The sequence below is a fragment of the Centruroides vittatus genome, unplaced genomic scaffold (assembly GCF_030686945.1).
Source record: "Centruroides vittatus isolate TY-2023 unplaced genomic scaffold, ASM3068694v2 contig_575, whole genome shotgun sequence".
Lineage (NCBI taxonomy): Eukaryota > Metazoa > Arthropoda > Arachnida > Scorpiones > Buthidae > Centruroides > Centruroides vittatus.
The window spans coordinates 1,294,135-1,307,456 of record NW_027122344.1 but is presented as its reverse complement, the minus strand read 5'-3'; the positions used below and the strand labels follow the sequence as shown (position 1 = coordinate 1,307,456).

The 13,322-nt window shown below is 28.7% G+C and overlaps 1 protein-coding gene across 6 annotated transcripts in view; it reads left to right on the top strand.

Moving 5' to 3' along the window:
* LOC136979044 (unconventional myosin-Ib) overlaps nt 1-13,322 on the top strand; it is a 314,495-nt gene that overhangs the window by 228,624 nt on the left and 72,549 nt on the right. For all 6 annotated transcript variants that reach the window (XR_010881326.1, XM_067274937.1, XM_067274936.1 and 3 more), the window contains one exon: nt 9,585-9,706. Coding sequence is in view for 5 of the 6 variants with exons in the window: in XM_067274937.1 (XP_067131038.1) it covers nt 9,585-9,706 (122 nt within the window). In the remaining variant the exon portion in view is untranslated. The remainder of the gene's footprint in view (nt 1-9,584; nt 9,707-13,322) is intronic.

The window sequence follows — 13,322 nt, the reverse complement described above, 5'->3', positions numbered from 1 at the left end:
ACATCTTTATATCAATAATGAATTATATCTGAAGAAAAGTTTAGTTTAAAAAATTTGTGTGTAAATATATACATTAATTATATATAGGGAAGTCAAAAAGTAAGGTTCTTATTTTTCATTTGAAGGTAAACAAATTACAATATAAAAAGATGGAACAGATAGAAACATACCTATGCAGTCTATTTTCTGACATAGTTACCTCATTTGTTGAGATATTTATCACAATAATGGATCAAGGAATTGAAGCTTTAAGGGAAGTGAACACTATGTTGCAGCCAACATTTATATGTGATAAAAATGCAACAATCTGACTAAATTAAACTGATAAAAATTGTAGGTTATTTCAATTACAGTCTACAAAGATTGGAGATGATTCATAACTGACTAATCAGAATTAGTACATTCTATATTTGTATGTAACAAGATGTCTGTGTCCATATTTTAGCAAGAGCAAGTTGGCTTGTGAATTGCAAACAAACTGTATTATGAAATTTTTCAGAGACCAACTTGAGTTTTATAGAGGTTAGTTTATACATATAATAAAATTTGTGTTGACTTCAAATATAAACATATATGAAGTTTATCCTGATGTCAAACATATAGTAATTCTCAATAAGATTCTTAGTAAACATTTCTGAACAATTACTGGAAATTGCTATATTTAAACAAAGTAAATAAAATCAAGAGCTTAAAATTATTAAATACAGACAATATAAGAAATTAGAAAAACAAAACTGTTTTCACTCAAGACAGATGCATGCACAAATGATGAAATGAAATGAAAATAATTTGATATGATGGAAATTTATTATTGTTTACTAGGCTTTAATGCTAGAACCATCAAATTTGCAAACTAGCTATAACTGCCATGACTAGTCATTACGCAAATTATTTATATATATATATATATATAATATATATAATAAATTTGCATAATTTGTTAATGCAAATTATGAAAAAAACTTTATAGAAAATTTTCATTTAATAGTTTTATATGAAATTAAAACAATAAAATAGCATAAAACAATATAAACAATTCTTACAAACTTTTGTTTATGTAGCATCTTGCTACATAAATAAAAGAACATATAGAACAATATATAGTTCTTTTGTTATTCCAGCAGTGTAATTTTCACAAACAAATTTTTTGCATTGATTGAATATATTTAGGGTTTTATTTTTCTATTTTGTAATTTGACTGGTGCCATTTTTACTGTTTGATTGTTTTTGGGTCAGAAATATATTTAGGAATTTGGTTCTGTTTTCTTGAACTTGCATAATATTCAAATAGTTCTTTTGAAATTTGTAATATGTAGTTTCATCTTTTCATATTTTTCTCAGTTAGTTCTTTATAAATTGCAAATGTATTAACAGCAGCAAGGTCAAAAATATTATAAAAGACTTGCACTGGCTATCTTCAAGAATATGCCTTCACCAAATATTTCTTTTACCATTTCATCTAGATATCAGCCTAATACTTCAAATTGTTATAAAATAATACTGTTTCTGGTTTTTGTAATCATTTGCAATGTACAGTATTTAATTAGATGCATGTAATCTAGTTAGGAAAAGAACATTTTTGTTTGCCTTTCCTTGACATATTGTAATAAGAAACTGTTAAAAGCAGAGATTGTATATAATGATACATTGTTTGACTGTAAACTATGTTTAATTGAACAAACAAATACAAAGAACAGTCAACCAGTACAAGTCTTCTGTGCTAGTTTATAACATGGTGGAAATTGGGACAAAAAAAGGTGTGGGACAATGTGACACCCCCTGGTAGTTGTGAATAACAAAATTCACATTCCTTAATGCATCCCCTCATTTCAATGTCTCTTGAGATATTGAAATGTAGTCCTATGTTTCAGACATTTATAGTACAGTAATACCTCGACTTATGCGAACCCAGAGTTACACGATTTTCAAATCTTGATGATTTGTCTTTTGTTTGAGTGCCACACAACTCTTGATTACTCACTCCCCCCACACTATTGTTCAGCTTACATGTTCGGAGATGTCACGCGGAATTGACGCATAGCTACAATTTATTTTGTGTTATTTATTTCTGTGTTTGTTATATCTACGGAGACTTGAGAGACTCTACTATGTCATCCAAATGAAGTAGAACTGATTCTTCTGCATCAAACAAGAAAAGAAAAACTTTATCTTTGGAATGTAAAGTTAACATTATTAAAGACTTCGATACAAAAATGAAAATTTGTGAATTGGCAAAGAAGGAAAATTTATGAATTGACAAAGAAGGAAAATTTGTGGATTGGCAAAACTTGATTCTTTAGACCCAGTTCAATCAGATGATTGAATGATGGTTGGAAACTTGACAGAAGGTTAAACTTTTAGTTTAATTGAAAAGGGGTTACAAATTTTAGAAAATATAGACTCCAACAAAGAGTGCATTTCTTGTACAAAACGAGAAATAAAAAAATTATTAGCATGCTACGAAGAAATTCTGCAGGAGAAAAAAATTTTTGAGCTGTGAGACGAATTTGTTAGGTTTTATGAAGCCTTCTACATTAAACTAACTTTGGTTTATGATTTTAATAGTATAATTTGTTATACATATGTTTACATTGTTATACATATCGAAGATTTTATTAAACATTTTTTTTTCTAAATTATTGTTTTCTTTAGTCTCCAGCCCCAATTAAAAATAATTTGTATGTATTTATATGTGAAGTTATACCCCAACTTATGCGAATTCAACTTATATGGTTATCGCTCGGTCCCACCTATTGTGTAAGTTCGGGGTATTACTGTACTTAAAATATGTAAGGATTTTCTATACATATACATTATATCCAGTCAGTCACATAACATTGAACTTCTGAATTTGACAAACTTCTCTTTTCCCAAAGCTTTCATAAAAATGTTGGCAATTTCATTTGTGCTGACATGTTCAATTGAAATTTCTTTGTACCTACACAGATCTTTGATGTAGTGGTATCTTATAATATTCCTCTGAATTCTCAAACATTTTCGTCATAGAAACTGCACTTATGTTTTCAAACTTTGAGGAATGCAGTATTATACTTACCACATTCTGACAAAATACCTTACAAGTTCATTAATTCTTGAGCTGCAGTGCTAGCTGAGATATATTCAGCCTCCATGGATGAAAGAGCAACACAGTTCTGTTTTCTGGAGTACCATGCGATTGGATTTCCAGCATGAAAAGCAATCATTCCACTCACACTTTTCCTGGTTTTCGTATCTCCTCCCCAATCAGCATCATTCATGCCTACTAGATTGTCTAAACCTTTTGTAAAATGAAGTGTAAGATGTAACTTAAGTATCAAAGAATTCTTTTACCTGTTTTCCACAACTGATCTGTTGGGCTGTCTAGATATCTACTAAGATACGACACACTATATGCAATATCCGGTCTGCTTGTAACAGAAATATACATCAGACTGCACACCAATCTGCGAAATGGAATTTCTTCATTCAAATTGGATTCTGTTAAATGGAAATTTGTTTCCATAGGTGTAGCAACTTCTCAACACTGTTCCATATTAAATTCAGTTAAGATACGGATAATTATTTTGGACTGACTGATTTTTAATTTCTTTTCATCTCGATCAAACTGCATTCCTAAGAACAATGAGACTTCTCCCAAATCTCTGACATTGAACTCTTTGTGTAGATCATTCATTAATTTGTCTATCTTTGCATCTTCACCCCTGATGATCGCATTGTCATTGAAAATAGTCGAGTAACATGTTACTGACTTACATACAAACAGAAACTGCACTTGACCAACAAAAACCTAACTTTTTCCATGACTTCATTAAACTTGTCATTCCACCATTTTGGTGCATTTCTCAAGCCGTACAATGCTCTATTCAATTTTAATGTCTTTTTTCAACATTTAAGCCTTTCTGGTGTATTGATGTATACATCTTTTTCTAGGTGTCCGTTTAGAAAGGCAGTTGGAATGTCTATCTGACGTAGTATCCATTATGCTGTACTGCCACAGAAAGTAAAATTCCAATTGTAGTGTGAAATTTGATAGAGCGAAATGTAGAAAAAGGAATAAAATAACAAAGAAATTTATTTCTCACTTGTTGCAATACAAGTGGAGTAATACAATCTTTTAGGATGCCAACAAATACCTCTCCCACTAAATAATACACAATAGTACTCACACAAAAAATAACACAAGATCAATTCTTGACAATAAAATTTGCATGGCAACCTCTAACTGAATCAGTCATCAAATTGTCTAGAATTATACATAACTTACAACTAGGTGCTTACAACTACTTATAACTAATAAAAATAAAATAATTAATTAGAAAAACTGAAGAATAAAAACAGGGGATAGGAAAGAGGGTACCCACAATCTGTTGCAATGTTCTATTTGTCATTGGTATAAAAAAACTCTTATTCCTTAACCTTTACTGTCTGGTACTGCTTAACTGTTCGTAAGTCAAACGTTTTCAGCCTCAATTGAGATCTGTTCAGGTTATAACAGAATAATTGGATTCCAATCTTAGAACAATTTAGATTTTAAATTATTTTCAAACCAACGCGCATGTCACGCATCATTAACGTTCTGTTGTTTTTCACAAATGTAGTGCCAAGCATAGGAAAGCGTGTTGCCGTCCTTGGTATTTATACATCTCCCTGTCCTGCCGGCTCTGTATATTTCCAGGGCTTCAAGGGCTCTTATGTGGTCCGTATGAGAAGCTCTATTAATTAATTTGGCTATCCAACACCAAATTAATTAATAGAGCTTTTCATATCTATTCCATTATCTAAAATGAATTTTTTATCGTAAAATGGAGAAAGAGAAATTTTGTAGATATGTTGTTACTACATGATTTTAGCTTTTAATTCCATATTGGTAATGTCTTAATAGCTCAGTATTGAATAAAACTTCTTTATATTTATCGTGATTAAATGTTTTTACTACAGATTGTTTTTACTCCTTTAGCGGTTTTTTATTTTGTTTATCAAAAATATAAGAATATATTTTTGGTTTTAGAGAGAGAAATTTAATTATTGGTTTCGATAGTGTTTTGTCTTTAAAATAATCTAATTTATTTTTATTTGTTTCGTTATATAATTTGTGAGTGTTAGGATAATCTTAATTCTAAAATCAAAGATATTGGCGAATGATTTAAAATCTTCATAAACATCATTTGTGTAAATTTGAAGTGTTAGAGAATTCATATCAGTATATAATAAAAATACGTTTTCTCCATATCTGTTTTTAAATATTTTATAGAATGTTTCATATATATGTAATTTGCTTAATTCTAATTTGCAAAAACCTATATAAATAGGTTTGTCTGAAGTTAAATTAGGTTTCTTCATTTTAAAAATTGTAAGATTATCGTTTATAATTTGAAAATTTTCTACAGACGGTTTAGATAGATATCTGCGATATTGATTTAGTGTCGTAGCTGCTTTTAAGTTAATTCACTTTCTTACATTTTGACACATTTTACCGAAAAAAACTATTATTCATTAATTTAAAAAATGATTTGTCAAAATCATTAGTTGTCTGTTGTCTTTTTTTATTATTAAAAATATATATATTTTTTAAGCCATGCACTTTGACAAAATGCCAGTAATCTATGAACTTTAGTTACTATCAGACCTTTTTCTAGATAAAATTTTAAATTTCTATAATGAATTACATAATCTGTTTTATCAAAAAGAGTAGGAATTAATTTTTTATTAGTATTAGTGTATTTTAAATTTAATTTATTTAATACTGTTTTTTGATAATTAGATAATAAATCATACGGGATATTAATATGCTTTGGAGCTAATGGTAAATCATTATGCCTATCATGAATAGTTTTGGGATATTTTAACCCCCTTTTTGTCCGCGCGAATTTAAAAAAAAAATCATAATTAATAATTAAATTATAATTAAAAATAGTCAAAACTAAAAAAAAACGAAAGAAATGTGTTAATTTTGAAGAAAACACTTCAAAGTACAATTTCCTTTTTCTCGCCTTAGTGCGAAACTTGACACCGATGAGTCATTGTTTACACAGCTGGATGACCTTGAGAACAGCTGGTGTCGTCTTTCGCGGGACATTCTCATGAAACTCTCGGGAGAAGGGTAAAAAGTAGGGTGAATACTAGATGGCGGGATATTTCAAAATATTTTTTTAAAATTACGATTTTAATTGAAATTTCTGACCCCCCCGACTTAATTAAACGTAATTATAAAAAAATCTATTAATTAAAAAAATTAAAAAACTTTTGGATGTTGTTTTTTACATCAGAAAATAGCTTTAAATAACTTTACCGAAGTAAAATCGGCGCGCTAGAACTTTAGAAGGATGAATAAAGTTCCATAAAAAAATCCCATAAAAAAACAATTAAGCGTTAATCGCGCATCATTAAGGGTTAATTAAAATCGCAATAAAATTTTTTCGCGCGGAAAAAAATTTTTCAAAAAATTTGGGGACTGAAAAAACATCTGAAACTTGAAAAAAAAAATTTTTTTTCCCCAAGTTTTTTATCCCGAGGGTCTATAACACCAGTTTCTGTGTAACGCTATGTAAACCGCTTGAACTGAGTTTGATTGCGGACAGAAAGGGGTTAAATCTACTTCTAAGATATACCCGAGGTTACTTTCCTCAGATGTATTAGATATGTCTAAAGTGTTTATTTCGTAATATTATTTCTGTCTACTAGTATGTATTTTCTATTAGCAGAACTTATTAGACTGGCTTTATGGATACTGCAACACAGTTTCACAGATTCACAGGTAAATCAAATAAATTTCTGATCTGTGAAACTGTGTTGCAGTATTCTTAAAACCAGTCTAATAAGTCCTGCTAATAGAAAATACATACTAGTAGATGGAAATAATAATATAATAAATTAAGGACATTGAGGCATATTAATTTAATGTTTATTTTGTCTTTACACAACCATCTAAAATTATTTACAGGTAAATATATGCTCATAACAAACCTGTAAAGATTATTTGTGTCTACTGACAGAATATAATTATGCAGTTGATTTTTATCATATGTTTTGGGTATTAACAGATTATTTGCTTTTGCAAATCTTTTTCCCACCAAACTTATTCCTCTTCTTATTCCATTTTTAATAAACAAGTACATATCGAGATCGTTAAATAATTCTAATTGGATTTTTGTCATTTTTAAACCACAATTCCATGCTAATCGGCTGTTGTTATGAAATATACAGGATCTAAATTATTATATGTCAAACTTAATTTTCTAAAATTCTGGAATATATCTGCTAATAATATTGTATCGACATATTGGTACAATTTTAAATAGTCTTTGAAAGTTTTACAAAGAAATTTTTTCCAAACTAATTGGGCATGATCATAATCTTCATCTGTAATATTTTCTCCTGATAATTCGTTATAAAAACATTTTTTAAGAGGTAGCTGTATTTCATCTAACATTTGTTTGTTTTTAAAATAGGAATACGGAAAATTTTTTTTTTTTTTAACAATTCTATATTTTTTATGACAAAAAAAAAAGATGGTTAAAAATTGGGAAATTATAATTTTCACTTTTTAAATTCTCTGTTAGAGTAAAAAGAGAAGAATATAAAAACTGGTAACTATCAATAAATTTAAAATAATCTAATGAAAATGATGTAAACTTTTCAGAATTTATAGGGATAATTTTAATTTTTGAAAATAATTTAGAAGGTATATTTTTTAAAATTAAATGTGAATCATAACCCGAAAAATTATGGAGTATAATTGGGATAAATGTTTTTAGTCGATAATTTAAATTGCACTGATATGGGCCCACCTGCGAAACTGGCCTGTTTGATGATCATGATCCATTACACGGATATCATCATCAAATTTTTGTTTGCAAATATGGCATAAATGTTCTGAATTATTAGAAACAGTATTTAAATTAATTTCAACATTATGACTTATTCTAGCTAACAAATTATTCAGCTGCTTTTGGATATCAATTAAAAAATTATTAACAGCATTATCACCACAATAAAAATTAGCATATATTATCTTATCCTTCATATTTTAAAAATCTAGTTTTTAAATTTATTAAAAATTTTCTTCTACAAACAAAATTATCATTAGCTAAAATATTATAAATACTGGATGTTATATTTTCAAAAAAGACAGCTGGATCAATATTTTCTAAAATAAATGCCCTATAAGTTTTAGCATATCTCTAAAAACTTTTTTCCTTAATATAAAATTAAAACATTTTTGTCTAAATGTTTGTTCATTGCGTTAAAGGCCTTCTTATAAGATTTAAAGTTCTTAACATTAATATTATATTTGTTAGGTGAATCTACTTCTAAATCTACCCTTTGATTTTCGTTAACAAAACATACAAAGTAGACTGGAATTTATGATCTCGATTATCTGATTTTCACATATTTTGATCTTAAACGGGCAAATTTTTGAAGATTTGGTCTTATCTACAGATAAGTCTAAGTCAAACTTTTGCTTTTTTGACTCGTGATCTTTGGTATTTTTAGGTTTTGGTCCTTTTTTTTTACCAACATTCTGTTTCACATTAAAATCAAATTCACATTCTAAATAAATATTATATTATACTAAATTATTTTTAAATAATAAATACTTACCACCTTCTGAAGACATGATTCTTAGTTGTTGAAATGGAGATTCTTGTAGAAGACAAGATGTATTCTGTAGTCTGTCAGCATCGTATACCGTATTTTACTGACTATAAGACACTACGGACTATAAGACGCACCTTAATTTTTAAGCAGTTTAAAAAAAAAATACCTATAAGACGCTACGGACCATAAGACGCACCTGAATTTTGGAGGCAATTTTTCGAAGAAAAAAGTGTGTCTTATAGTCCGTAAAATACAGTATATACTAGTATTTCAAGATGAGGTCAGGCAAGTTGACCTAATTTAACCGGATTGTACCAGTTAGTATCAGAAACGAATTTAAAAATATTTAATTTAACTTAGCTCTTATCTGTCAGGAAATATAAATTGATATATTTTAAAAAATCTTTATTATTATTTTTTTTTTTATCAATACAGCATTGATTATACATTATAGAACTTGAGTGTGCTAGATAGAAATGATTTTTAACAAATTTTTTTACAAATTCATCATCATAAAATTTATCAGTTGTACTTAATTCTTTTAAATAAATTAAGGAATTTCACTTTCTGAACATAATGCAACACATGGATGATATGCCAAGGGGAGTGCCTCCCAGGAGGATTTTTATTAGAAATTGGCCTCTGTATAGGTGTTAAACATATGAAGAAAACCCAGAAAACTTCATGTAGTTAGTCTATTGGTGGAACACAAACTCATAACCAACTACCAATGTTTGGTAGTTTTATCCACTTGGCCACTGGTGGACCTTACTTTCTGACACTCCTTAGCAAAAATTAGATTGTGTTATTTTATAAAGTAGATGTTTGTAAATGTTATTTATGTAAGATCTCTAAAATGTAGAAAATTTTAAAAATAAATTAAATATATTCTTTTACTTAATTTTTTAAATGGATATTTAATAAAAAAGACTATAATCTGTTTTATACTTTTAGTACAAATTTTATAATTAATTCTGTGTTATTAGGAAATCCTCGCCGAACTACTTTTAAGCGTCCAGCAACAATTGCAACACAGTTTAGGATTTCAGTTAGTTCTTTAATGAAAAATTTACAGTCTAAACAACCTAATTATGTGTTATGTATAAAGGTAAGTAAAATTTATAAAACTGTTTTCACTACCATAATTATGTGCAGCTAACCTATAGGTAATCTGTACTTAAAAGTCAATACGAAAGCAAGTGCTGATTATCTGTCATTTTTAACATGTAATCATGGAACTTGTCAAACAGTTTTTCCTACGTATAAACCCATCAATAGCATTATTTTATGTAAAAATTCTTTATATGCTACAAACATTTATTAGTTACTGAAATTTTTTCGAAAGTCACCAAAACCAAATACAGTCAAACCTTGGGTTTCAAATGCCTTGCTTTTTGAACAGTTTGGTTTATGAACAAAATTTTGAATGCCATATTTGCTGTACAATAATTCAGTTGCCAAACAAGCTATTTGACAAGAGCAGGCCATGGACTAGAGGAATACAGACAGACAGGAATATTCTGTACACTTCTTGTGTTAAAGAAAGTTGACAGCTTGATTAATCAACAATAGGACTACCGATTCAGAAGTTAGTAATGCCAAGATTGCCACCTGTCATTAGACATAACAACACAAACCATTGATGATGATGTTATTCACAATAGAGTTGTGCTAGTCAACTATCTAACTCTTTTCATGGAAAATTTTTTGAACTGAAATAAAATGACTTCCATTTTGCACTGGAAGTTCGTATATAGTTAATCAGGACCTCTGGCCCCTAATCTTTCCATGTCTGGTCTCAGCTTTCATCTGTCTAACTTGGTTCTCAAGATTAAGGAACAATGGACAACAGTGGGAATTTGTGTGTGTACAATTTTCTCAAATTGTAGCCCAAAAACCACATTAATTGACATTTACAAAGATAAATGACATCTAAAAATCTGTGTTTAAAGGTGCTTAATACAAATTAAATAACAAAAATTTATTAATATAATATTATATATTATAATATTAATATTTAATTTAATATATTGCTACTTTGGAAGAAAACGGGCACAACTCAGAATAACTAGTTTTGAGAATATCCCATTCAAAGATTTAACTGAATATCACCTATCACTTATTCAACACTCACATAACTGCTTCCTAGTGGCCAAATACGCAAGTTACTTTTATGACACTTTACACATCAAAATTTACTACATTTTCATTTTGATTATGACCTAATCAAAAAATCGCACTTTTTTGAGTTGTGCTGGTGTTCTTCCAAAGTAGCGATATATTATTACCAGGTAGCCAGTTACTTAAAACTAAAATTAATCAAAATTAAAACTCTAGTTTTTACACTGAAAGTGAAAATAAAAAATTAAAATTAAAATTTGAATCAAATCAGTTGAAATATAATATAGTGTGAAAGTGTGGATAAAGTACTTGTCTGTCTTGATTGATTTGGTTATATTTCATCCAGGCAGAGTCAAGTCTCTATAGCACTTTTTTGTGAAATGATGAATGATGGTTTCGGTTTGGTTGGCAGTGACAGAACATTTTGCTTTTAAAATATATATGCATATATTATAGTGCCAAATATGGCATTTTTATGCTTGAAGTACAGCTGAAAAGGTAGTAAAAAAAGGGCTTTGTGTTTGGGGTTGGAAACAGATTAATCCATTTTACATTGTTGCTTATAGGAAAATTTGTTTCAGTTTAACAACAACTTTTAAGAATGAATTAAGTTTGAAACCCAAGGTTTGATTGTATCAACATCTCTTCCTTTAATTGTCTCCTGTTCATTTTCTGTGCACAAATGTATAGTATACTTAAATTGATAATATTAAATATACTTGTTTGATTCTATCTTAAAATTTTATTAGTTTTTAATACTTTCCTCCACTCTGTATAACTACCAGAGAACTATTTAGAAGGTACTGTTTAGAATCTGAGCAATCATCTTTCCAATTCATGTCAATGAATGTCATTTTTTACAATGAATGTCTATTTAATTTTTACAAATTTATTATATCCATGTGGTTTCTTTAGGCAGAGAAATCTTGTTCCTCTGCCTAAAGAAGCTAATTATCAAGCAAAAGTGTTTACTTAAACACTTTTATAATTTCTGTTTTTTATTTTATTTCATTAAAGATTTTCATTTTCAGTAACTTTGGCTCAAATGTTTACAGTTTCAGATATGCACCTACCATTACAGTATTTACTATTATTATTATTATTATGGTGTTGGTAGGATTGAACATATATAACTTGACTTAAATCAGTCTAGTGCTATGCCTTGACCAAGTCAAGGCATAGCACTAGACACTGATAGTACTAGGTACTGGTAAAAACTGTTTTGTGTTGTTATTAAGAATTTCTGAACTATATGACATGTATAGTAAGATTCTTTCTGTAATATGATCCATTTGTTGTTGTGAGGCTCTAATGTTTATAGAAATTTTGTATAGTATGTATGATATGATGTCTGTGTAAGAAAGGACTATTGGCATTAAGTACTTTATTCATTCTCTACAGTTGCTTCATGGGCAAGTTCTGAGTAGTTATTAATTTTTCAGTGTATTTTCTATGTTATGGGGTTTGAAACAACTATGTCCATAATGTATGTTATTTTGTTTTGTTTGTCGAGAATGTGACATCTGATCTGTTTTGACATACTTTTTTTTTATGATTATGTCTTAATTATGGTATATACTATGTGTTCTCTTTTATGACCATTTTAGATATGTAGTATGGTTGTTTTGAGGTGTGTGTTAAAACAGAATAAAGTGTAAATAAAATAATACAAGAAGTGTTGATACATAGGATGTTAAACTTGAAGATCCAGATTTATTTTAAAAAATAAACAGTTTTTAACATACAAAAGAAAAGTATAAGCAAGTGCAAAATCAGAGATGCAATCGGTACATCAAGAAAAGGGGAAACACACACAAAAAAAATGGATAATCAACAGCTGGGGGTATATTAGAAAATTGCAATAATGATAATTAAACTTACTAAAATTGTTATTCTAATTGTCTTTTACACAAAACAAAGAAAAAGTGTAATCCTGACACAAAAAAATCAAAGCTATCTGCTCTCATCCCTTTCTTTCTATTTCAGATTTTCTTCATGAGTTCCTTTTCTTTCTTCCACTTGTCAATTCTGATTCCTTTGCATGTCTTTCCTATGTTTGATCTTCTTGTAAACTCCACCTTCTTGAACTTTTTTGAATTTTCAATTTTATAATTGTTAATTGTTTACACCTGTTGAAAAAAACTCCTCCAGCACTTCCTGAAACTGTTGTAGCCAATAGACAAAAAACTCCTTTTTTACAGAACTACACAAGTTCCAAGGTCACAGTAAAAACTACACAATAAATTGGTTCATGAATGCATTATTTCATTTTGTACAAAACAGTAAAATTGTTAATATTACAAAAGGATAGATAATAGTATTTTGATATTGCTGAGAATAAAAAGTGTCAAATCTCACAAAAATTTACTCTTAGAATGGAAAACGTTCTAAATCAACTCTTTGGCAGTTGTGTATATTTAATGGCATACTATTTTTGTCTGCAGAAGTTACAGGTTTGTGTAATTGTGATGTTTCTTGTTTTCTGTAAAAAGCTTCTCACAGTTTCTGTATTTGTTTATAATACAGGTTTAAAATATCTATGAAACTGTCCTCCCTCTTTATGAGGAAGAGTCAGCCTTTTTACAGACTACTTAGTGAGAAGT